The 24,817-nt window shown below is 39.3% G+C and overlaps 1 protein-coding gene across 1 annotated transcript in view; it reads right to left on the bottom strand.

Moving 5' to 3' along the window:
- Positions 1–24,817, bottom strand: part of bmp7b (bone morphogenetic protein 7b) — a 62,509-nt gene that overhangs the window by 3,954 nt on the left and 33,738 nt on the right. The window contains exons 2-5 of the mRNA XM_065286339.2: positions 15,121–15,313; positions 7,873–8,021; positions 3,864–4,067; positions 2,870–2,946 (exon numbers count right to left, since the gene is read on the bottom strand). Of these exons, the coding sequence (XP_065142411.1) occupies positions 2,870–2,946; positions 3,864–4,067; positions 7,873–8,021; positions 15,121–15,313 (623 nt within the window). The remainder of the gene's footprint in view (positions 1–2,869; positions 2,947–3,863; positions 4,068–7,872; positions 8,022–15,120; positions 15,314–24,817) is intronic.

Raw genomic sequence — 24,817 nt, 5'->3', positions numbered from 1 at the left:
GGCTATGGATGTGTAAACAGAAACTACGCTCTTCTATCTCGGCTCACACTCTGACTCAGTCGGCCGAAGCCAAGGCAGAGCTTCGTAAAACAGTTTGAGTCGTAAACAAAGAAAGAGATGAAGTAATGCTGAGAGAGAACGAACGAGCTGTTAAAGGAATAGTTCACCCCAAAATCAAAATCAGCCCATATTTTACTCACCCTTAAGCCATCTGAGGTGTATATGACTTCTCTTTCAGCCAAACACAGTTGCAGTTGGAAATTAAATCATATCCTGGCTCTTTTAAGCTTTATAATGGCATTGGATGGTGCCCCATTGTGAAAGCATCCATCCATCAAAAACTAATTCATACAGTTACTAAATATCCTGTGAGGTGAAGCGATGGGTTTTTGTAAAAATACTTTTATATTTCAAGTTTATAAACTACAGCCATACACCTGTTCACAAGAGAGTTGAGGTCAGGTGAATAGCGGACCTCTGACCCATTGTTTTACCTCAGTAGACATTTAAAGGGGTCATATTATGATACTTTTTTAAGATGTAAAATAAGTCTTTGGTGTCCCCAGAGTGCAAATGTAAAGTTTTAGCTCAATATACCACACAGTTAATTTATTATAACATGTTAAAATTGCCACTTTGTATGTCCAAGCTGTTTTGGGGTGTATCCTTTTAATTGCAAATGAGCTGATGAAATGCAAACACTGATCGCTAGGGGTGGGCGATAAACCGGTAGACAAAATTAACCGGTAGAAATTTGTCAACCGGTAGAGATTTTGGACTATCGTTTCTATCGAGGTTACGTGCCCACGTCACGCTCCTGTGCGTGTGGTCGCGAAAACGTAACGTTTGTACACGTATTTAAGCACTGCAGTTTTAAAACAAGTTATTTTAAGCCATTGAAACACAGACAACAGATCTGTATGCGTGCGTTCTTTCTGTGTGTCAGGAGCGGACAAGTCGCGCAACCGCTGCTCTTTCTGTCTGTGAGGAGCGCGCAAGTCGCGCGACCTCTGCTTATTAAGCTCGTGAGCATTTTTCCCGCTTTATTGGCCTTAAATACACATATGCGTCAAAATTCCCGTCTTTGCAAGCATCATCATAAACACGACCAGTAAGGTCTTAAGAGAAAGTAAACAGCTAAAAGAGAAAGCGCATGTGTAACAGTGTATTGGATCCGGACTTTGGTCTTAAAGGGGAAGTTACCTAATTTTGCTCCTGTCTGTCACTCGTGTTAATCAAACAGCATTGAGAAAAAAATCTCTCACTGCTCCTGATTAAATCACTTTTCTACCTTAAATAAAAATATATATAGGCCTATACATACATGCATAATTATTTATTATCATTCTCATTGACTGTGTATCTTCAGAGAGCTTGAGTTTTGTTTGTTTTTATCTTCTTTCTATGCTTGTATATGTTTTTTGTGAGAATTATGAACATTTCTATGGTATTAAAGATTTAAACCTTATTAAAACATAAAAAACTCTACCGTGATACATATCGTTATCATGATATAAAATTAATCCTATCGTGATAGAAGATTTTGGTCATATCGCCCACCCCTACTGATCGCCATAATGGTGGTTTGTTGAAACTCAATTGTGCTATCAATTTTTTTTCTCTGTCTTTCTGCACTAAATGGCAGTGCCCTGGTTGTATAGTGCAGATTAATTGTAATTATTGTAATTAGACTTGATTTCTACGTCACAAAACAGGCGAAATCTGAATGATCAAATTTTTCACATGCTGGCAGAGAATGGTTTACCAAAACTAAGTTACTGGGTTGTTCTTTTTCACATTTTCTAGGTCGATACAAGCACTGGGGACCCAATTATAGCACTTAAGCATGGCAAAAGTCAGATTTTCACGCTACAATGCCTTTAATAATAACTATATGCATTAGTTTTTGATGGATGGATGCTCTTTTTGGAACTTTTAAAATGGGGCACTATCCAACGCCATTATAAAGCTGAAAAGAGCCAGGATATTATTTAAAATATAACGCCAAGCTGTGTTTGGCTGCAAGAAAATGCAATGAAAGTCATTTACACCTAGGTTCACTTGAGAGTGAGTAAAATACAGGCTAATTTTCATTTTGGGGTGAACAATTCCTTTAAAGGGATAGTTCACTTTAAAATAAAAATTCTGTCATCATTTACTCATCCTCATGTTGTTCTAAACCTGTATGAATTTCTTTACACAAAAGAAGATATTTGGAGAAATGATGGTAAACAAACAGCAGATAGTGACCATAGACTTCCATGGTAGGAATAAAAATATGATGGAATTTAATGAGTACCGTAAACTGTGTGCTTACCATCATTTATCAAAATATTTTCTTCATCATTTATCACAATACTTCCAAAATATTTTTTTCCTACTATAGAAGTCAATGGACACTATCTGCCATGTGTTTACCATCATTTCTTAAAATATCTTCTTTTGTGTTCATCAGATAAAAGAAATTTATACAGGTTTAGAACAACATGAGGATGAGAAAATTATGACAGATTTTTCATTTTAAAGTGAACTGTCCCTTTAAAGAATAAAGGGTGCAGTTTAAGAAAATTACTGGAAAAAACAGTTCATACCAGTCTGAGGTGGCCAAGCTTTTGATTTATGATGCACTGTTAATAGTTTATTTATTACTTGTTACTAGGTGGAAACCTTTAGGTATACAGTAAGTGTCACTAATTGCAAAGAAGGCAATAAAAGCAAGTGAAAGTAATATTAAATATATTCACTTGTTCATTCTGCAATTAAACCTCATATCCAATAGTTTGCTAGCCTTGTAGTTTGGCTTACATTGGTTAAACAGAGCATCTTAGAAAGAAAACTGAAGGTTAAGAGAGAGAGAGGAACATCGCACCTGCCATCCAAGGTCCCGAAAGCTAACGTACAACTCGTGTTTCTTACAAGCTTGCTTCTGATCAGCACTGCTGTTCTCTAGAGAGAGAGAGAAAGAGAGAGAGAGAAAGAGAGGATTGTTGTAAAATGCTGCGAGACAAACACAAGGTCACTGAAGCTGCCGGCTGTCCCTGTGACCTTCATACCAATGCAATGCAATGCATCGAATCAAATTGATTTAATATCCATTTAACACTGTAATGCTATTACTGTGAAAATTAACCTGCAGAGAATTCGACAGTAATAGGAAACACATGAAGACACACAAACTCTGACTCACAGACATTTTATCCTAAAAATGGCACTCCTTTGCCTTAAAGGAACAGATCACCAATAAAATAAAAATTGTTGTCATGATCCTGTCAGCCCATGCCGGTTAGTAATTTTGTCCGACTTGAGCTGGCGCTGCACAGAGTTCTGATGACGACACAGCTCTTCGTGATTGGTCGCGTGATTTCAAGTTTAATCCAACCTTCAGTTCCACTAATAAAAAATTATTAATTCATGTTTTCATAACCGGTAAAACTTGTTAATATGCATACATATGTTACATTGTGTCCTTTTTTACACACCATGTCATTTGTATATTCTGATTTTTCTTTTAGTATTCTGCTCCTCCAACACCAAAACTCAAAAATGTCCTTGCATTTGTGTTCAGGTTTAAACACCAAGTTTGTTGTCGTGTGCAGAATGGAGATTTAAAGGCTGTCAGGGTGATGATGGGTGAATTTCACATTTTCTTAATGAGTGAATTTTCTCTTTAACAGTTGGGTACCTCTTAAAGACAGCTTAGTTGACATCACTTAACACTTTACCATGGATTTGTAGAGATGGATTTACCACAGTTTGAACCTTTTCTGCTTTATATTTCCAATTTCATTGTTATTCCTATGCATTTGTCTTTTTGGTCCTGTCTTTACCTTCTCTACAGTCAATACCTTCTAGCACATACACACCTGCAATGTTGGCTACACGCAGTGCCTCCTGGCTTTTGGCATTTTTGGAGCGGTTGGGGTTGCGTTGCTTGTTGCCACCCTGCGCAGAGCGGATGCTGCGGATGTGGACCTCTGTAGCTTTGAAGAAGGCCACCATGAAGGGTTGTTTGCTCTGGGGGCCGTTTCGACCCACCAGCCCAGCCACCCATGGATTCACATTTTGACCTGCGGGGGGAGACAGAGAGACGTTTGCGTCATTGTACTGTACGTCAAACGCAACAGACACGGTGCATTTAGCGTATGGTACGAACCATCAAACATTTCTTCATAGAGCTGAACCTGAAGAAAAACATTGGAATTGTTTAATGGAAACGCTGACCAATCCCGCAGGAAGAACAGTCAAAGAGCTTACAAGTTTTATGGGCCCCTTGGAAATCGTTTTTCACATCTATAGCGCAAGGCTGATTATTTGTGTTTCATTAAATCAGTTCTTTAAAGAGATTGTCAAAACACTCCTAAATATAATTCAACGGGCCCTATTGCCTAATAAATTTGGCATTGAGTATTTAGTTTGTGTCCATTAGTGTCACTATTGTAAATGACGTGAATTGTGTAAAAGTGTGTGTCTGTTCTCCAAGAATATCAGGTTTGTTTTTATTTAATCTCAAGGACACTTTTCTGTGCCTTACTCAGATAATTCATCGGCTTACATCTTTAATACTTCCTGTGTAATTATGGACTATTTTTACCTACAGACTGTCTGGACGAGCTTTTATGTTTTCCTTACAAAGAGGAAGAAATGCTATCTCTGTCTTTGCGCTGATGTAAAGCTGGGCTGCCTGTTGCCTACGGCGACAGTGCAAGCATCCCACAAGCGTGTCCCGACAAGTGTTCGGCTCTCCGCAAGCCCCAAAATACACCTCAACTGTTTTCATTCTAACACTTAAACCTTTAAAATCTTGCACAATGTAGACACAGACAGATAGCATACCTGTCTGCGCAGCTATGTTACAAAACACATACAGGTCTGCTTGATGCTCCTCATCTCATCATTAGATCATAAGACTTTAGCCTGGATATTCCTCATATGAGGAAGACACTATATACTCTATATACTAAATACTGGATTATTATAACCTATGGTCGGTAATATGGACAAACCCAACTGTTGGTTTAAACTACACTCTTAGAAAAAAAGGTACAAAAGTTGTCACTGGGACGGTACCTTTTGAAAAGGTCCTAATATGTACCATTTGGTACATATACCAAACATGTCAAACAACCACTCAGAGTTTGTTTCGCCTAGCGTCACGTGTCGGGTGTGGATTGTCCCCACAACAACAGACTGCTATGCAGTCATTAAAATAACCAGCCACAACCAAACAGCATCTAAATAAACAACATTACTCACCAATGGGATGCTCCCAGTAAACATCTGCTTGAAGCATATCTCTCCACTTTTTATACCTACAAGCAATTCGAATACAACCAAATACAAGACTAAATCGTCCAGCTGTGTTGTTACCGTCGGTTGTTTCATGTTTGCCCACATACGCATATGATATATCCCCTTCTAAGTTAGGTAGCATACTTAAAGCAACACTATGTAGTTTCCATGTAAAAATGACTTACAGCTCCCCCATGTGGTTGAAAAGCACAACAGTGCCTGGTATCAGACACTCTTCTGCAGGCAGGGGTAGGGGCGGGGCTGTGTGCTCTACCCTCCACCGCCACTTTCAGAGTGTGCTTGTAGCAGCTAGGAGGCTGCTCAGGTTGCAGCAACAGTACAGCTTGTCCAGTTAAAAGTTGTTCTATCACTGAAATAATTTTAGAGACATTATTTAAAGGTAAAAAAACTACATAGTGTTGCTTTAACTTGATCCATAATCGATACAAGGGGGCCTACAACTAGTACAATTGGATCTGCAGGGAATCCTTCCAGCTGCTGACAAACGGTCGGCCAGAGAGTCTAGGCTTGGAAATTAATACTCTTCCCAAATCCTGTTGGCAAACAGGTCAAAATATCTCTTTTTGACCCCACTTACTGTCTTTTAGAGAGTCTATGCCATGAACTTCGCATATTTTTTGAGAATCCAATGATTAGCTAATCATGATAACTGCTCATTATTACCCACGTAAACACGACTTTACAAAGCATTGTTTCCCGGAGGACCGAAAAGAATTGCGACAATCGCGTCTCCCAGATATCCGTTTATTTTAATAAATCAGAAGATGACTTCGACATTCCTGAAGTGTTTCCAGTTAAGTGTGCTATATGCATCAGTCGTTTAGCCAACGTTACGTGGAATTATCTCTGCTTTTTGTCCAAAATGTGGTGTTTTTGCAGAAACCTACCCATATTCAAAAGCTGATTACAAAAGAACTACTGAAGGTAGGATGAAACTTTTTTTTTGTTTGAAAGCAGAGGGTCTGTTCTTTCATTTGGTATATTGCATGATTATATATTTAAAGAAGAACATTTTCTGGAAGGCATTAAACTTTTGTGAAAATCATGAAAAACGCTGGCGCTGGCTGGCAACTTTTTTAAAAACGCTGGCGGCGAAAGAGTTAATGATTAATGGTAAACAAACTTGGCTTGCTGTCCTCGAAGGGAGCTCTGCAGCTGAGCTCTGAACCTTCAGAGAGAGCGAACCTGAGGCCGGGCTCGAGCCCCAAGTTCAAGCCCCCCTGCAACAGAACTGCACAGAGGAAGAAAGAGAGCAGTAAAGGAGGAGATGGGGAGGAGGAGGGATGCCAGAAAAATTGCAGCTGGGCCCGGAGGCCTGAATGTTTAGGCACCTCTCGAACCTTCGTTTAGAACTACAAAAAAGAAAAAAAAGTATTTATAATATTTTTGTCTCTTATTTTAAGTACAAATATCTAAAAATTCTTAAATCAAGATGAGGAAAAAAGTAAAAACATCTGCAAATGGGGTAAGCAATTTTTTCTTGATTTAGTGTTTAAGAAAAAAGTTCAAGATTTTTTGCTTGCCCCATTGGCAGTGTTTTGCTTGATTTATATACAAATTCACTTAAATTTTATATTGTTTGTCAAAAAATGTAATTTTGCCCATCAAGATCACAACTTTTGTACGCTCTTTGTACCTTAGTGTAATTTAGACAGTGGCCATATTCGCCCTAACCATGGATTAAAACACCATATTTTTTTTGATTGTCTTGGTGTTGTCTCTGTTTCGTCTGACTTTGATCTTGGCCTTGTCTTGATCTCAGCCTCAGCCTCTTAAAGTCTTGGTCTTGTCTTGGTCTCGACACCCTCTGGTTTGGTCTCGGTTTCGCTTCACACTTATCATAAGTGCTAATGCTGTCTGTGTCGCTGCAGTTTAGGAGAGATAATTTTTTGTCTTTGATTTCTAAAGATGGTTGATTCATTACTTCCATTAGTGGTTGGCTAGGTTCACATGTATACAGTGCATCTGACTGGTTCGTTGCCTTCGAGATTATATATACAATGGGGTCCAAAAGTCTGAGATCACGCTGAAAACCTGCGATTTAAAAGCTACAGTCTGTGCACCTGGCAATTTGTAAGAACAGACGGTTGTAAGATACTGAAAACTTTTAAACAAAGAAACTTTCTGACAACAGGGATGGGAAATATTTTACATTTATTCATTTCAAAGTCTCTTATCATATTAAAATATTGTAACAATCCACATGTCACAGTAACTCATTGCTACTAACAGTCAGGATTCCTTGCTTTCATTCAAGCACACAAGATACTTTCTGACACATTCTCAAATCATACACCCTTTGAAAATGTCATTTTTAAAAATAAAGCCTTTGAATCAGTTAAGCTGACTATATGATTAGTAATATGAGAATCTTTTAGACTTTCGTACTGTATGTCTTGTCTTTAAATGGCCTTTAAATGCAATAAAATAAATTACCCTTCGAAGAAACTGTAAACATTTACTGAACTGAACAGCGCAGTGTGGGTTCAAGCACTTACAGTACAGTCTCTCCAAAGCAACCCACTGGACATATTTTCTTATCTGCGGTGTGTCTCCACTTACCATCCAAACTTTCTAGAGCTAGCTGAAGGCCCAGATTCCTGCCTGGATTCAGAACCCAGTGGTTACTGGTGGCTGTAATGTCGAACACCAGCCAACCCTCTTCTGCTGCCCAGATCACCCGTGAGTCCAGCAAGAACAGATCCGAGTCTCTAATGGAGAGAGAGAGAGAGAGAGAGAGAGAGAGAGAGAGAGAGAGAGAGAGAGAGAGAAAAGATGATCCCGCTGATAACATTGCTGGTCATCAAATACAGATACTCTCTAAAAAATAAAGGTGCTTAAAATTTTCCTCACAACAATGCCAGGAGAACCATTTTTGGTTCCTCCAAGAACCATTCAAAGTTTTTATTTTTGTTTACCTTTTTATTTTGAAATATTAATTGGATGTTAAAGCTTTTTTACGTAACTTTTAAGAGTGTAGATAGATAGATAGATAGATACTGTAGATAGTAAGAAAGATAGAAAGTGAATGAAATTCGCTGAGAAATAGGAGGGAATGGATAGAGCGCTGGTTCCAGATGGTGAAGCACTGGGGAGCAGTTCATTTCTCTAATTGACAATAATGGCTTTATAAACGGCTGCTGATCTCACAGTGCGGTTGCCCTGCACTAAATCAAACTGAGGAATTTACAGCAAGATGGGAAGAGAGTGTGAAGAAAGGAGAATGGAAGACCAAATGCACTGCGGGGAGAGAAAGAGTTGAGCACGTGGGACTTCACATACACACAGGAGTTATTTTGAATGCTTTATAAAGAGCACCCACATCTCGGACAAATGCACTTCTTTGTCAAAATGTTGTTTGGCACTAAATGAATAGCTGAAATGCAAATATGAAAATAATTTTACTAATTTACGCTTATGCCATCCCAGATATACAGTACAGTACTGTGCAAAAGTAATTTCATGTCTTTTGCGCATACAAATACGTTATTTTGAATGTAGATGATAAGAGAATAGAGAGCTCTTTTTTCCCCGCGTGTAGGCACTGCAGCCAGTTGCACTTTCCGCATGGTAATTTCCACGCAAATTGTGAACCGACCCCTATATAAGGCCACACCATGCCAATAGATACAATTTTTTTGTTTTTGCATTGGTATTACTTGAAATTTGTATGGAGTAATAAAAAACAGCACATAACTATAATCTGAAAAGTCAAGTGTTCAGCCTGACCTCCCCTTATAGCAGGAACCTGCAGGCCCTTTAAAACCTAAATGAAATTAAATTGTCTAATGTCTAATTCTAATCTATTGACTTTATTCTCCTCAAAAGAGTTCCAGATGTGTTTAGTGCAGAGAGAGGTCATACTACACTTTAAAAAAATGCTGGGTTATTTTCAACCCAGTATTAGTTTAAAAAAAACAAGCTCAGAAGTTTTTTATATTTTTTTAATATAACAACCCAGCATTTTGGGTTGAAACAACCCAGCATAGGTAAAATTAGAACCCAAGGGGCTGAGCTCATCCCTTTTTGACCCAACGCTGGGTTGAAAATAAACCTAAGGATTTGTAAATACAGAGAAATCCTGTTTAAATTATGGTGCATCCATTGTGACTTAATATCTGCGCAATCCTTAATTTCCGGTGAAACTATGGCAACACGAGTGGACAATCGTGGAAGTTTTGGTTAAACAGCACCTAACACAAAGCTGTTGTGGCATGCAGGCGAGTCATTACAATGACTTAAAATGTGACAGGTAAAATGTGACATCAAACATACAGGTAAACAACACTTCATCCATGAACATAATAAGCTTGCTAACATAAATTGAAATCTACAGTAAGTTACTGGCAAAAAGCTGTCAGTGATATTGTAATTTTTGTAGAAAGTCTTTATCTTTACGGATTAAAACTAAAATAACAGCCTCATGCAACGCATTCTGGGGACTAAAATCTAAAGGAAAAAAACTGAAAATGTTTTATGAGGATTTCTGGTTCCCAGAATCAGTGGTGTAGCCAGAAATGTACAAGTGGGTGGGCCTGTATAATACAGGGTGGGCAAAGCATTCAACATATTTGACCTGTGCTGTCCAAAAGTGTCCGAATGCGCAATTTTGAGCTACAGGCAAAAGACAGGCTATACATGTGGATTTTAATCGGAATTTGTGAGTATCTGGAAAACGTCTCTTTTATCATTAACCCTTTAGACGCGTCTGCAGCTGGCACTTATTTTGACAAGACACATGATGCACATAGGTTCATTCAACGCGCAGAACACATATTTTGAAATTACGAACCACACACATAATGGACTACATACATGATGTGATGAACTTCGCATCGAGTGCCCTCGACATTGTTTTTGACTGTGTGTCTGTGTGTGTACCAAATCTATTAGGTATATCAGTGATTTTAAGGGATGGATGCAGTGATTTTAAAAAAAAATTCTTTGTTGACTCTATCAACTTCAAACAGGTGTAGCTCTCATTTTTTGTCAAATTAAATCACACCATCGTTCAAAGGGAAAAATAATAAAATAACTTATTATAATCCAACATGTTTGAACTCACCTTTACTTCCCCTGGAGCATCTGGTTAAAGATCATTTATCAATTCCTTTATCTTTGATCATAATCAAGTGTATCTGTCAGTTCGCAGAACATCATGCAAAGGTGTGCAGAGATAAAATGCTCAGAGGCTCAGTAATCATCAAAGAGCAAATTTTTTTTTATATCCGATTTATTATTGTGGAGAACAGTTTTTCAACACACATTTTTTAATGTGTGAAAAGATGTCTTACTCAATGCGGAACAAACTCTGAAGAAACATATTTAATGTTTAATTTTGACAAGGGTAGGGTAAGTCGGAGCTACGAAACTGAATCAAATTAAGAGTGGAAACTTTATATATTTAACAAAACTATGAATAGATAGAAGTTATGTCATATGCCATTTATTTGTAGTGTTATTATTTATTGTTGTTGTTGAAACTGGCATAAATCGGGCTCACCTGTAGCATGAGGCTGTTATTTTAGTTTAAGACTTATTTAATGTTTATTTAATCTTGAACAAACTATTGCCAGTAAATAACATAAATTTAAATCTTAAGTAAGTTACTGGCAAACAGCCGCATAACTACAGCAAATTTTTACAATGAAATAACATTCACACTGGGCATAAGCGTTAACACTTCTCATTTACTTTTAATGGGTGACGTCATGCATTGCCGAACAAAATTGTGGATCCGTCAACGTCAGTCACTGCCGTTGCTCGTGGCAGAAGTTGAACATTTCTCAACTTTTCAAGCGCCAACACGTGCGTCAACCAACCAGATTGTCCTTATGCAAATAACATAGTGTGAGCCAGCCAATTACGTTTATGCAAAACGGAGCATGTGATGCGGCCACTGTGATTGGCTGTTGGCCACTCTTTAGACAGGCCTTTCATCAAGCGTTACCACTTTCGCCCCATGTGAATGTACCGTTATTGTGTAATAGCAACCTCTAGGTGGAAATTCTACATATTGTGCCTTTATTACTGGCAGATTCACTTACTTTAAAGGGGACATGTCACAATAATTTTTTAAGATGTCAAATAAATCTTTGGTGTCCCCAGAGTACGTATGTGAAGTTTTAGCTCTAAATACCATATAGATAATTTATTATAACATGTTAAAATTGAAATTGACCTTGATATCTTTCATATTGACTGAGTAAGGTAATATCAGATATTAAAATAAAGCTTAGATTCTCCTAAACTCATCATTAGATTATGAGACTTACGTCTGGATTTTACAGACAGTGTCACAAGTTTTAGCTGTACTGTTATCTACTACTGAAGTTTTGGTATCTTGACCACCTAAATCTTATCCGAACACCTGTTCTTAATACCAGCCACTCTAGTCCAGTTCCTTCCTCCGGTTTGTTCCTTCATTTTTGTCTTTGTGTCCAGGGGCGTCATGCACCAATTTTTTTTAAGGGGGCACAGTGTCAACAGCTCACAGAAATTTGTGCATACACAGACATCAAACGAAATATTATAGCGCTTTCAGTCTTTTCCATGGCACTTACATTTCTAACAATCCGAAAACCCCCGCTTTCATGTAAAAACCTCCAAAATAAGATTGATGACTAACTTTAATATCAAATATTCAATCGGAATAATGACACATTTGCATCATATTCACATCTGAAACGGCATGTTTTATTTAAGTCTTAATGGCTTGTTTAATTGTGTCATTAATGCATTTTGCACAACAACTACATTTTCATATAAAATTAATGTAATTTTAAATCCATAAAGTATATAAACAACAAAAATGACATAAGCTATAGCCACGTGATTGAGTTTAATGTTCAATAATGATTTAAAAAAATATGTTTAGATAAAATTATTAGAGGAACGGATTAAATTTTTGCATTAAATTTTACCTCATGTAAGCATGTGAGATTCCGCGCCCGCGTGAACTCTGGTGAACTTTGGCGTTGTGCCAAGAAGATGAATCTCTACTAATATAACGTTGAGACGGTCACATTTAAAACCAGACATGTTCTACACAGAGAAGGTTAACTGCACATTACCGTACTGGGGTTTGGAAATGTTGTGAGCGTTTCTAACACGTTTTAATTCCTCAGATAGCCAAATGCAGCAAAATGCAGCAGCAAGCCAGCAACAGCAGAGAGCTCGTGAGCGCGGCCAGACGCTGATGACGTCTGCGACTGCGCTCTGACTGCAGCGCCAGCTGCCGCCAAAATAAAAGTAATGTAACATGATCAGAACACTATCAAAACGGCGAAAATATCCGAAAAGTGACAAGGATGCAGCACAGAATGTATAATATTGTGCATATTAAACAGATTAAAAGTCAAATAACAGATTAATGGACGTTTATTTGATTTTAAGGTTGGATTCAAAATCCATTGGCTCAAAAAAACCAAGGGGGCAGGTGCCCCCTCAGTTTGAATGGGCATGACGCCTCTGTTTGTGTCTCTCCCTGATGGGAACACAATGGGGCGTGTTGTTCCCCACAGACCTTTCAGCAACAGAGGCCTTCAGGAGGGGTCGAACAGCATGTAGGAGGAGCTACTGTGGATGTTCTTGAACCCAATTCACAGCTCAAGTTAGGCCTGATATTCTAGTAGGTTCTGAAAATGTGGTGAAGGGAACCCTGCGGATTCACAACTGATTCTTTGACATGGAAACCACCGGGTTGGAATAGGAAACACAGTGTGGTCCGAGCGCAAAGTTTGCATTGGGAGCGTCACATAGAGCGAGTGCTGTGTGTGTGCGTGCGTGTGTGCGTCTGTGCGTGCGTGTGTGTGTGGGAGAGAGGAAACACAAATCAAAAGTGTTTAACGTTCACAAACCAGAGGGTTTGAGAGCATTACAGCCCTCAAGAGGAAAGGATTTTCCTTGAGAATCAAACCTCAGGCAAGGAAATCATGTTTCCCTAACCAGTTCCCATAAACAACTATGGGCATAGGCCCACACGGAATCTATGTCCCAAATCATTTTTAGTACTACACTTCTATTGGTAAATTTAAGTATAGACTATTATCAACCGGTTATAGACGTCTTCATCGGATGCATGTGCGTTGTCATGGTTACATGCCTGAACCTAAGTAAACTTCCGGTCTGTATTAATTTATTTACTGATCTCTGAAACGAATACCTTGAAAATAAAATGTTTTGGTTTGCTTAAGACAAGGGGAGACAATGAGCATGGATTATAACTGTGTAGAGAGGTTTGGCAGCCAGGCAAAGATTTCAAGGACCTGTAGCTAACATTGTATGCATTAGTATTGATACAGTTGATACACGTTAGCAGTGGCGGCTGGTGACTTCTTTTTTTGAGGGTGCTTGATGCGAAGTTTGTCACAACAAGTATGTAGCCTGTCCTTATTTCAAAATATGTGTTCTGCGCTTTGAGAGATCCTGTGTGCATCACATGTTTTGTCAAAATAAGTGCCTGCTGCAGACGCGTCTAAAGGGTTTATGACAAAAGAGACGTTCGCGTTTGCCAGATACTTGCATAATCTCATGTGTAATCAGAGTTTAATGTTAAGGGAGTGTCTTGCGTGTATTTTGTGAACGTGAGCGTCTCTTTTATCATAAACAGTTTGCAGCAGGCACTTATTTTGACAAAACACATGATGCACACAAGGTCTCTTGACGCGCAGGACACATATTTTGGAAAAGGGAACCACACATGATACTCCAAACACTTATTTTGAATTAGCGCCCCTTGGATGAGGAGTCACGAGCCGCCAGCAACATATGAACGAAGGTTATTTACTTTTTATCATTTATTTTCTTTGTTATCAGAAATGAACTACTGCAAAAGGACTCTGTTGTTACTCATTTATGTTGTTGCTTCTTGCTAAAAAAAAACGTCTATAAGCCAATTATTAGAAAAGTCATTAATAAATACAGTGAATTAAATACAAATGATTTTCGTATTACTATTATTGTTTTTATTTTTAAATAATTCAAATTTTGCAGAAATCCGTGAAGTTTTCCGTGGAGTTCTGTTTCACGCTGTAGTTTCAGCCTGATCTCACAGGAGTTTGTATGTATTTTACGAGTTGGCCTTAGTGTGTGAATTCGTACAAAGTGAATTGTACAAAAACTTAAGATTTTCATTAAAAAAAAAACAATAGTAAAACCCCACCACCACGGAGTCACAGGGAAAAAGCAAATTGTACAAAAACATACAAATGTGGATGTACTTGTACGAATTAATACGAATTAGCCACCTTGTAAAATGCTTATGAATTGCCATGACATTGTGTTGGTAGTTTCCATATGGGCCTCTACACTGTAAAAAAAATCCGTAGAAATTTCAATGTTATTGCAGCTGGGTTGCCGGTAATTTACCGTAGATTTACATTTATGTAATTTACTGGCAAGAATTTGTTCAAAGTTCAATCAATTTTAAATATTAACAAGTATTTATCTTTACAGAATAAAACTATACAATAACAGCCTCATGCAAAGCATTCTGGGAACCAGAAGTCATCATCAACCTTTTTCTGTTTTTTGCTTCAGATTTTGTTTCCCAGAATGTTTTGCTTGATGCTGTTTTTTTAGTTTTACTCTATAAAGACAAAGACTTGTAAATGTTTAATGTTCATTTAACTTTGAACAAAATGTTGCCAGTTAAAAACATAAATTTAAATCTACGGTAAATTACCGGCAACCCAGCTGCAATTTCTACGGATTTTTTTTACAGTGTACGCTATAAAAACGAATAATCTGATTATGACGTCATTTAAAATGATAAGAAAAATCAATTTAAAAACCAGAGCGCAGATTTACCTGTCTGAATGTTCTTCTAGCACCTGGTAGATACTGATGCGGAAAGTCTCATTGTCGAAACGTTCTGAAATGAAGTCCTTGTAGATCCGGAACTCTGCCGCCGTCACAGATTCGCCCTCCGGAATCTTAGAGGTGTCAAATCGGAATTCTCTGTGATGTCGGCGCACTGGTAAAAACTCCTTATCGTGTTCGACTGTGGAAAAACAATATCGTTTCAAAACTGGGTTTTCAAAGCAACCGAAAGGTTGTAACATTTAAATTATTAATTTAATTACCCTAATATAACTTGTACTGCCTGCAGGCAAGGCGAGCCATGCATTAACACAGAGCACATTTCTAGACAGATATTTGAATTCTCATGAGTTTATGATTGAGATCCAGTCCCAACTTTATGTGGTGATTTTTCTCAAACTATTCCCTCAGTCCTATTTTCTTTTCATTCACTCTGCTGCTGGGACCCTTTAAGGAACTTTCAATATCTTGGGCAAAAATGAGTTACAATCAAACCTGACATAAACTGCACCATAACTTTTGTTTCTTAAACTCAAATTTCGCTTAAATTTTTTTTCCAATGTTTTTTTAGTCACTGTGCATGCACACAGGTTGGCAATCTTTATTGATTGATGATTGGTTCTTTTAATTGAAAGGTAGGACTTCCCTCGCCAGAGCAGGCATATTGAGCTTTGCATTGTCCTGTATTCATAGTAATAGGAGTGCTCAATTTTGTTATATCCAATATCTTTGCTGTAAAGCAGAAGGATCTCACTGCCTGTGCCTGATCAAATCTTGTTTACATTTTATCATCATGAACACTGTGACAGATTTTGAAATTAAAGGAATAGTCCATTTTTTTTTTAAGAAAAATCCCGATAATTTACTCACCACCATGTCATCCAAAATGTTGATGTCTTTCTTTGTTCAGTCGAGAAGAAATTATGTTTTTTGAGGAAAACATTCCAGGATTTTTCTCATTTTAATGGACTTTAATGGACACCAACACTTAACACTTCACTCAACACGTAACAGTTTTTTTTCAACGGAGTTTCAAAGGACTATAAATGATCCCAAATGAGGCATAAGGGTCTTATCTAGCGAAACGATTTTAATTTTTGACAAGTAAAATAACAAATATACACTTTTAAAGCACAATTTCTCGTCTAGATCCGGTCCAGCACGACCTAACATAAATGCGTAGTGACGTAGGGAGGTCACGTGTTACATATATAAAATGCACATTTGCGGACCATTGTAAACAATAAACTGACACAAAGACATTAATTAGTATCAGTTGACATACAACAACGTAGGAACGGTCCTCTTCCAACACACTTGTAAACACTGGGGCGGAGTTTCGCGTTCGTCCTCTGTGACCTCTTGACGTCATGACGTATTGCGTGAGGTCACGCTGACGCTTTTAGGACTGGATCTAGATGAGAAATTGTGGTTTAAAAGTATATTTGTTATTTTTCTTGTCAAAAATGACAATCGTTTCGCTAGATAAGACCCTTATGCCTTATTTGGGATCGTTTATAGTCCTTTGAAACTCCGTTGAAAAAAAAACTGTTAAGTGTTGAGTTAAGTGTTAAGTGTTGGTGTCCATTAAAGTCCATTAAAATGAGAAAAATCCTGCAATGTTTTCCTCAAAAAACATAATTTCTTCTCGACTGAACAAAGAAGGACATCAACATTTTGGATGACATGGTGGTGAGTAAATTATCTGGATTTTTCTGAAGAAAATGGAATATTCCTTTAAACCTGGAGTAGCCAGGAAACTTCAAACAGGAAGAGTTCATCTCACAGTGAAATATCTGTAGCCTTAACTTTTCCTAATGTTTCTCCAAAAGATGATTTATTTTGGTCTGTGGAACAAAAAAATACAGATTTTGAAGAATGTTCAAGCTCCAATGAAATCTCTATCTCTTTTGTGAGGAACAGATCAAAATAATTGTCTCTTATGGAGTTGACAGTCTGTTACAGTACATCTATGTATAGACAAAGATATTAGATATACTGTAACAAGATTGAGCACTGCTATAACTATGAATAGGTGGTGCATCCCAATTCAGGGGCTGCGGCCTTCCAAGGCCGTATTTAATGGCCAATGACGTCACTGCGTCGCGATGAAGGCTGTCCCAATTTGAAGCCTCCAAATGTGGCCTTTTTCCCTCTGAAACAAAGGATCCATAGATGGCTATCCCAAGATTCAATGCGCGCCTGTGACGTCTGGGTATTTTGAAATAAACATTTAGAACTGTAGTTAAATAAAAGTTTATATATTGCACTGTTGAGCTTTTTATAAATGATGTTTTAGCGATGTGAATTAATATTATTGCTGCAATATTGTGGGTGCTGCATTTTGCTTTTGTATATTTCTAAGGATGGTGACTTTTACATACTGTTGGATAGTTTAATGTGCATCATGTGTTATAAAATTTTTTTTTTAATAAAAAGCATATCTGGCTCCATATTTATTTTTAAAAGTCTGATAGGTCTCAGCTGTTGTGCCCCGCTGACAAGCGTAGTGGGCGGGAACAGCAGGTGACGCAACTCCCCCGTATGCTAGATCATCTCAGTTACAGTACAGTGGCCAAGGTCTTACAGAGGTTTTCCAAGACGGTTTCCACTCAGAACAGGACATGCAAGGGTTAATCAAAGTAGTTGAGTCCTTATGCTGTGCGTGCAGACGCTGGCTTTAAAAATCAGGTGATTGAGTACTGCCAGCATTGCTTAACAGGTTGCAGAAGGTCAGTTTGTCAGCATGGCCGCAGCCAGATATGAGGTCACAGAGGTCCGGACATCTGTACATTTTTCATATAATTTTTTTTTTCATTTTAATTCTCTAAACTGACTAATAGTGATGTAGTACTCGAGTTCGGTCTTGAGACCGATTTCTGCTTTCTCGGACTTGTCTCAGACTCGTTTCTTCAAAGACTCGGTCTTGACTCGGTCTCGGACCACAGTGAGAGGAGAAGGACTCGAGAACAGCGCATTTTTTATGTTCATATAAAAAAACACACAACACATAACAATAATAATACAATGCAATGTTGACAAGCATTATTTGAAAATGACATCTCATGGTAAAGATACTCCCATCAGAGCCGTTTATTTATCTCTAGAAAAATATACAGAAGATAATGCATGTGGTAGGGATTTTTTAATGATAGTAAAAGCATAGCCCATATTAAGACGTTAAGACTGCTCCTCTAAACAATTCCCAATCTAGCTTAGTCTGTAGGCCTAACTGTTGATTGTTAACTGGGGTGATATTAAATCATGAATATAAAAACTGACATGTTTTTATGGTCTTGGTCTCGACTCCTAAAGGACTCGGTCTCGACTCGGACTTGCTTCCTCAAAGACTCGGTCTTGACTCAAACTCGACTGTATTTGAAAATCAACAGACTCGGTCTCGACTCGTTTTTGTACCCTTCAAAGACTCGGTCTTGACTTGGACTCGTTATAGGCGGTCTCGTCCACTACTAGCTAGTACATTTGTAAGTTATGTAAAGTTATACTATACATAATACTAATTAAAAATAAAGTCCTACTTTGACCTCAAAAATAAGCCCTTTCTCCATCTATTTAAAGTTGCTAAGTGTATTTATTTCCCTAGCTGCATTGTCTTAATTTTTCCCTGCTGTCAGTCACCCTAAGACCTGTGATAATCCTCTGCCTTGTCATCCTTTCCACCTCACTCCTCCTACTTTTCCACTCTACCCATCATTTACCCTCTCTTCATCCACCACTGTCTCTCCTCATCCTCCTTTTATACCTCTCTCAGAATGGCAGCGGACACTACAAAGACTCTTCTGTGCTGTAGAGAGAGACAGCACAGATCCGGTTACCCAGCAGTGACGATTAGCAGGGGCATTCCGTGTCTCATTGTCCCGTTCTTCTCAGAGGACAGGAATTGTTTACACACCGAACGCATTCAGAGCTGCCCTTCCATTGAACCCTCCAGGTGTCCCCTCGCAGGCCAGACGCACCACCAGAGCCACCTGTGCCCCCTTGGCACAGAGCAACAGCTCTAACAGACTTGCATAGATCGATAACTGACACTACTGTAGAGGCTTTTAACTATACGGTCAAAGAAATTATTCCTTTCTTGTGATTTAAATAAAATCATCCTACATAATGTAAAGAATGTTCTGTGAAAATATAACATTGACTAAGTAAGATCATGTTAAAGATTGAAATCAGTGAAGGAAATTAAACTTTGATGTTCCAAATCTTATTATTAGATTATGAGACTTCAGCCTGGAACTCACAGACAGGGTCACCATCTGATACTATTGGTTAGTTTTAATATTCATGTAAAGAACTTGATTATGAGAATAAACATAACCCCCTATTATTACAACCATCTACATTGTCAGTATACCAGTCACATATTGAATACCAAAAGGCTTCTGTAAGCACCACTTATGTTTTCTTCTTTAAAAATCGACTGTATGTTTATATTTTAATAGAGAGAAGAAAGGAAATGGTTGTTGTTGCAAGCTAGATTCGAACTCACTTTGCCCACAAAGCACCATGTGCTCATTGCATTAAAGCCTATGTGGTAAGCGAGATACCACAACACAGACATGCGCTGTATTTCTTTTTAACCAATGAAAGCGAACCCTCAGGGAAACATGTCTGATGTGTTCAAAAGAAAGTTCAATTACATGGTGGAAGTTTCTTCCGCTCATTTTTCTTTCTTGAAGTCATCACTTCATCTCAGGACATTCTTTTAAATCTGCATCAAAGCAAGATGCAGCTTTTTACAACGCTCTCTCCTTTTCTCATACATGGTCTTTCTCTTCCTGTTTCTCTCCCTGTGTCCTTAGACTCTCAGTGTCTCTCTGCCAGGAGAAGATCAAACAATCCAGTCTAAGTGCTTTTCCATTTCTGTGCAGGTTTTAATGGATGACGTGCACAAAGCTGTCAGTGCCTCACCCTTACACCATTAAGACATACCTCCAGAAATGTGTTTTAAAGACACACACATACTCATGCTTACTCATGATAATATACACCAGAACACCACAGAGAACTGCAGCATCCATGCACGTGCCTCAAGTACAATATGTGACACATTTATATTAAGTCACATTTAGAAATAAATATCAATGCATCACTGTACATTTCATAATGTGCAGTACCTCAGTCTGAATTGTGCAGTGAGGGCACACTCATATTGTCAAAACCAAACCAAGAAGCACGCACTCACTTTTATCGATCCGAGCCCGGGTGCGCTTTTGTCATTAGGATGCGAATGTTTTAAACAAAGTAGGAAGAAAGTGTTCTCTTAACACTGGAACCATTGTAATGTTAAGTCTGTGTTTTTTGATTTGGAGTCATTTGGTGCGCGATGACACACAGCCCTCTCACATGCCATCACATTGCTTAGTTGGTCTTTCATGTGTGCAGCTCGGACATTCAAGTAACCCTGCTGCACGCATCAGAAGGTTTTTATGAAGGCAGATAAAGGTGAGTGGTCGCCCAATTGACGTCTCTTCTTTTGAATCAAGCTCAAATTAAGCCCAAGTGAACCACGTTCCAGCCCACCTCTGCAAGCCATCCATGGCGCAATTAACCAAACCGCACTCGGGCGCGGTACAGAGCGATCACACTAGTCAAACGAACCAGGCTTTGGGGGTCAAATGCGCCCAAGAGCGGTTTGGTTTGGATAGTGTGTGTGCGCCCTGAATGTAGTATGTTATGTCATTGTGTTTTTTATACTGCTAAATGTACTATACATTGACAAAGGATCTAGTATAGTCTATTCTAAATTGTAGTCTATTCTAGTTTAGTCAATAATCCATTCTAGTCTAGTCTATTGTCTAGTCTAGTCTATATTCTATTTTAGTCTAGTCCATGAATTAAACCATCGATAGGTTGCAAACCATCCTCTCAGTGCCACCTATAGAGCGGGAGCATAAAGTGGCTAAGGCTCTGAATTTACGCTTATAATGTTGTAAATAACAATTTGCTTCACAAGATGTCAATACGTCACCAGGATTCATGGAGATTAGTTTTGTATTGAATATATACGCTTGGTAAAACATGCAGTTGCTGACATTGATTTTATGTTAATTATTTTATTCTGATTAAAACTTTACATATGGAACCACCCGTTTATTCTTCTCTGCACAATGGGAAGCATAACATAATTAAAGTGTTGCCCATTGCATAAATAATTCTTTAAAAGTTCTAAAAAAAACACCCCCTGAGCCAACGAGAGCGGGGGTGGAATATGGCTCATCGGCAGATAACCCGGTAATGAACACAAGAATGGAACAGACTACGAGATTGATGATCAGCATACCTGAGGCTCAGCCACAGCAGGACGTAAGCTCCAGAACTGCATTTGTGGTTGGACAAAGGTTACTTCCACCCAAAGCCTGAAGAAACACCATGGCAAAAAAGGTGCCTTAAGAAGGGTCAACAGGGAAGCCGCATCGACAGCAGGCAGAGTCAACAGAAGTTCAGCAGCAGGACACACACCACAGTCTGGAGGACATCAACACCCCTGCCCTAGATGAGGAACAACATGGCACAAGAGGGCAACCTGAAGCCAACCCATCACGATCAACAGCAGAAAAGAAGATTCAGGGGCAAAGGCCATTAGTCAAGTGGCCAAAAGCCTGCAACAAGATGATTTAGAAGGAGGCCAACACCGATCTCTGCAACATACTGGAAGGGATCAGAGACACAGCCATGAAAAAGTTGGAAAGGATGGGCGATCTTATCTATGCCTACGCCGTGGAACGATTTGGAGTGGTCGAAGACAAAAAAGCTACTTGTTCAATCCCCACCAAGTCCAAAAGGCAGACAGAGATAGTTTGCCTAGTTAAGGAGAAGAGGCTGTTTATGAAGCAATGGAGGAAGGCCAAAGTGGAGGAGAAGGAGGGTATAAACCTGTTGCAGAAAGAGATTCAATGCAGGCTTGCAACACTGAGGAGAGCTGAAAACCTCCTGAGGAAGTGCAGAAGGAAGGAGCAAACAAGATCACGCTTCAACCAAAGATCCCTTCAAATTTGTGAAGAGTCTCTTCACAAAGGAAAAGAGCGGAAGTCTCTCAGTGTCAAAGGCCAACCTGGAAAAACATCTGAAAAACTCCTGCACAGATGACAGACACCAGAAAAAAGTTACACTCCCACATGACATGCCACCAGTCAACCCACCAGAGCACGAGCTGGATATCAGTCCACCCAAGTGGAGTGAGGTAGAACAAATCGTGCGTAGAGTAAGGGTTGCATATGTTCCAGGCCCCAATGGAATTCCATACAGGCTCTACAAAAACGCTTCAGCTGTCCTGCGATTCCTCTGGAAACTGATGAGAATTGTGTGGCAAAAGAAGGTGATACCAACATCCTGGCGGAAAGCCGAAGGAATCCTTATTCGTAAGGAAAAGGACTCTGCAGAGATTGACAGTTCCTACAGATCAGCCTTTTAAATGTGGAGAGAAAAATCTTCTTCAGCGTGGTCGCTCACAGGCTGGTAGGATACTTGCAAAGAAACAACTTGATTGACACGTCAATCCAGAAAGCAGGCATCTCAGGTTTCTCCGGTTGTGTAGAACACGCTAGTGTCATCTGGCATCAGATCCAGGTCACCGAAAAGGAGGTAACAAATCTTCATGTGGTGTTCCTGGATCTCGCAAATGCCTTTGGCTCAGTCCCTCACCACCTCCTGTGGACAGCCTTTGACTACTTGAGAGTCCCAGCAGCTCTCACAACCCTTGTCAAGGCCTATTTCAAGGACGTCCAACTCTGTGTGACAACAGCAGAGTACACAACAGCTTGACAACAGCTGGAAGTGGAATCAAGTCCGGCTGCACCATCTCCCCATTGGCCTTCACCCTGGCAAGGGGGGTCATCATTCGGGCCTCTAGATGGACAGTTGGCGGACAGTGAATAAGACCTGGTTTGAGGCTGCCGCCAGTCAGAGCCTATATGGATGACCAAACAACTCTCACCACGATCAAGGTTTGCACTGAACGGCTATTAAGTAAGCTTCAGGAAAACATTGAGGGAGCTCGCATGAAGATCAAGCCAAGCAAGTCCAAAAGTATTTCCATCATCAAGGGGAAGCTGTCAGACCACCAGACCTTTCACATTGGCAAGGAACCCATTGCAACTGTTTCCGAGAAGCCAGTGAAGAGCCTAGGTCGTTGGTATGACAAAGAGCAGGTAGAGCAGCTTAGGAAGGAGGTAGCCAGTGGCATGGAGAACATCGACATAACCTTGCTTCCGGGAAAGCTGAAGCTCTAGTTGTGGCGTTAGAGATTTATGTTAGGTCATGTCAAGGTGTTGTTGGGTAATTGAGGTAGGTTGCCACCGTTTGCCACTGAACCTGCATTAACGACGACAGTGGGGCTTCTGGCCTTAGTCAAACAGGTTGACATGTATGGTCAGGCTGTGGTGAGGTTGTGGCTAGGGCTGTGACAGTAGCAGTTTTTTACCAGTACATTGGCAATGGGAATGCACAAATTCACAGCGTTGGTGCAGTGTTAATTACAACCGTCCCAGCCATGCACTGAGTTACGAGAAAGGAGCTGAGGAGTAGTGTGGCAGAGGGTCACTTAATTAACTATCCCACAGAGTCTCATCAGTGCCTCAAGTATGCATTAAGGGATATCAACATCAAGTCCTATACAACAGATCTTTCTTTTTGATATTTATGGCTGTCACTATGGTTACAGGCGCCTTGCTTGTTCACACACACAGTGTTCTATTTGTGTCTGTAATTTGCTGTCTGAACAGGCCCTTCCAGACTCACACCTTTAAGTAAATGCGGTTGTCACTCCAAATTTTGCCATGTGAACGCACCCTATTAAGTCGAGTGTTTGAAGTTATGACCCTGTCTTTAAATTCCAGGTTTTATTGAGTCTAGGGGCAACAAAGTTGGATTTCGATTACTCACATTGTTTTAATCTTTCTATTTTATTAAGGATATCACGGTTATATTTTCACAAAATGTTCTTTATGATTTAATGTAGCAAACAGTAAATCACAAATCATCAAAATGATTATTGTGACCACTGTTTTCGGAAAGAGAACTCATGGGAACAAAATGATCTATGTATTTTAACTGTTTCAAAATGACCCAGTTTTAAATCTTTATAGACCATATGAGAAACAACAGCCACCTGTTCATCAACAGCATCAGTAGAGCAAGAGAAGGCGAATGTGTTTATCTTCGTGTGTCTCATACTTGAGCTATTTCACAAGACATTTTTTCCTTCTAATGTGATCTCGTAATAAATGAGATCACACACACAACACACATCCATGACTACAAATACAATGCACGTGGTTACAGATGCGATACATCATGGCAAATCTACTCCAAGAAACATCTGCAAGCTTGGACACACACGCGCACACACACCCACACACTCGCACACACACACCCAAACACACACACACACAGAATAATTGCAGCAGTTGTTCTGTTCCACCCTGTTACCAATAAATAAGATCTGTAGGCTCATAGCAGCCAAAGTGATGACACAGCGAAGCGGGTGTCAGTCATCCATAAACCCCTTGAAAATCCAAATCTCAGATGAACCCAGAGCTCGTGGCCCAGCGCAGGTGCACTCCCGCTGGGTTTACAGACGAGGGCAGCTGCCTCCTCTCTCCCTGAACTTGGCTCACGGTGGACTCTTAATCCATCTGTCAAGACATCCACATTAAAGGAGACTTTA

Source organism: Paramisgurnus dabryanus, chromosome 21, assembly GCF_030506205.2.
Source record: "Paramisgurnus dabryanus chromosome 21, PD_genome_1.1, whole genome shotgun sequence".
Taxonomy (NCBI): domain Eukaryota; kingdom Metazoa; phylum Chordata; class Actinopteri; order Cypriniformes; family Cobitidae; genus Paramisgurnus; species Paramisgurnus dabryanus.
The sequence above is the reverse complement of the archived record's forward strand: the minus strand, read 5'-3'. Positions and strand labels throughout refer to the sequence as shown.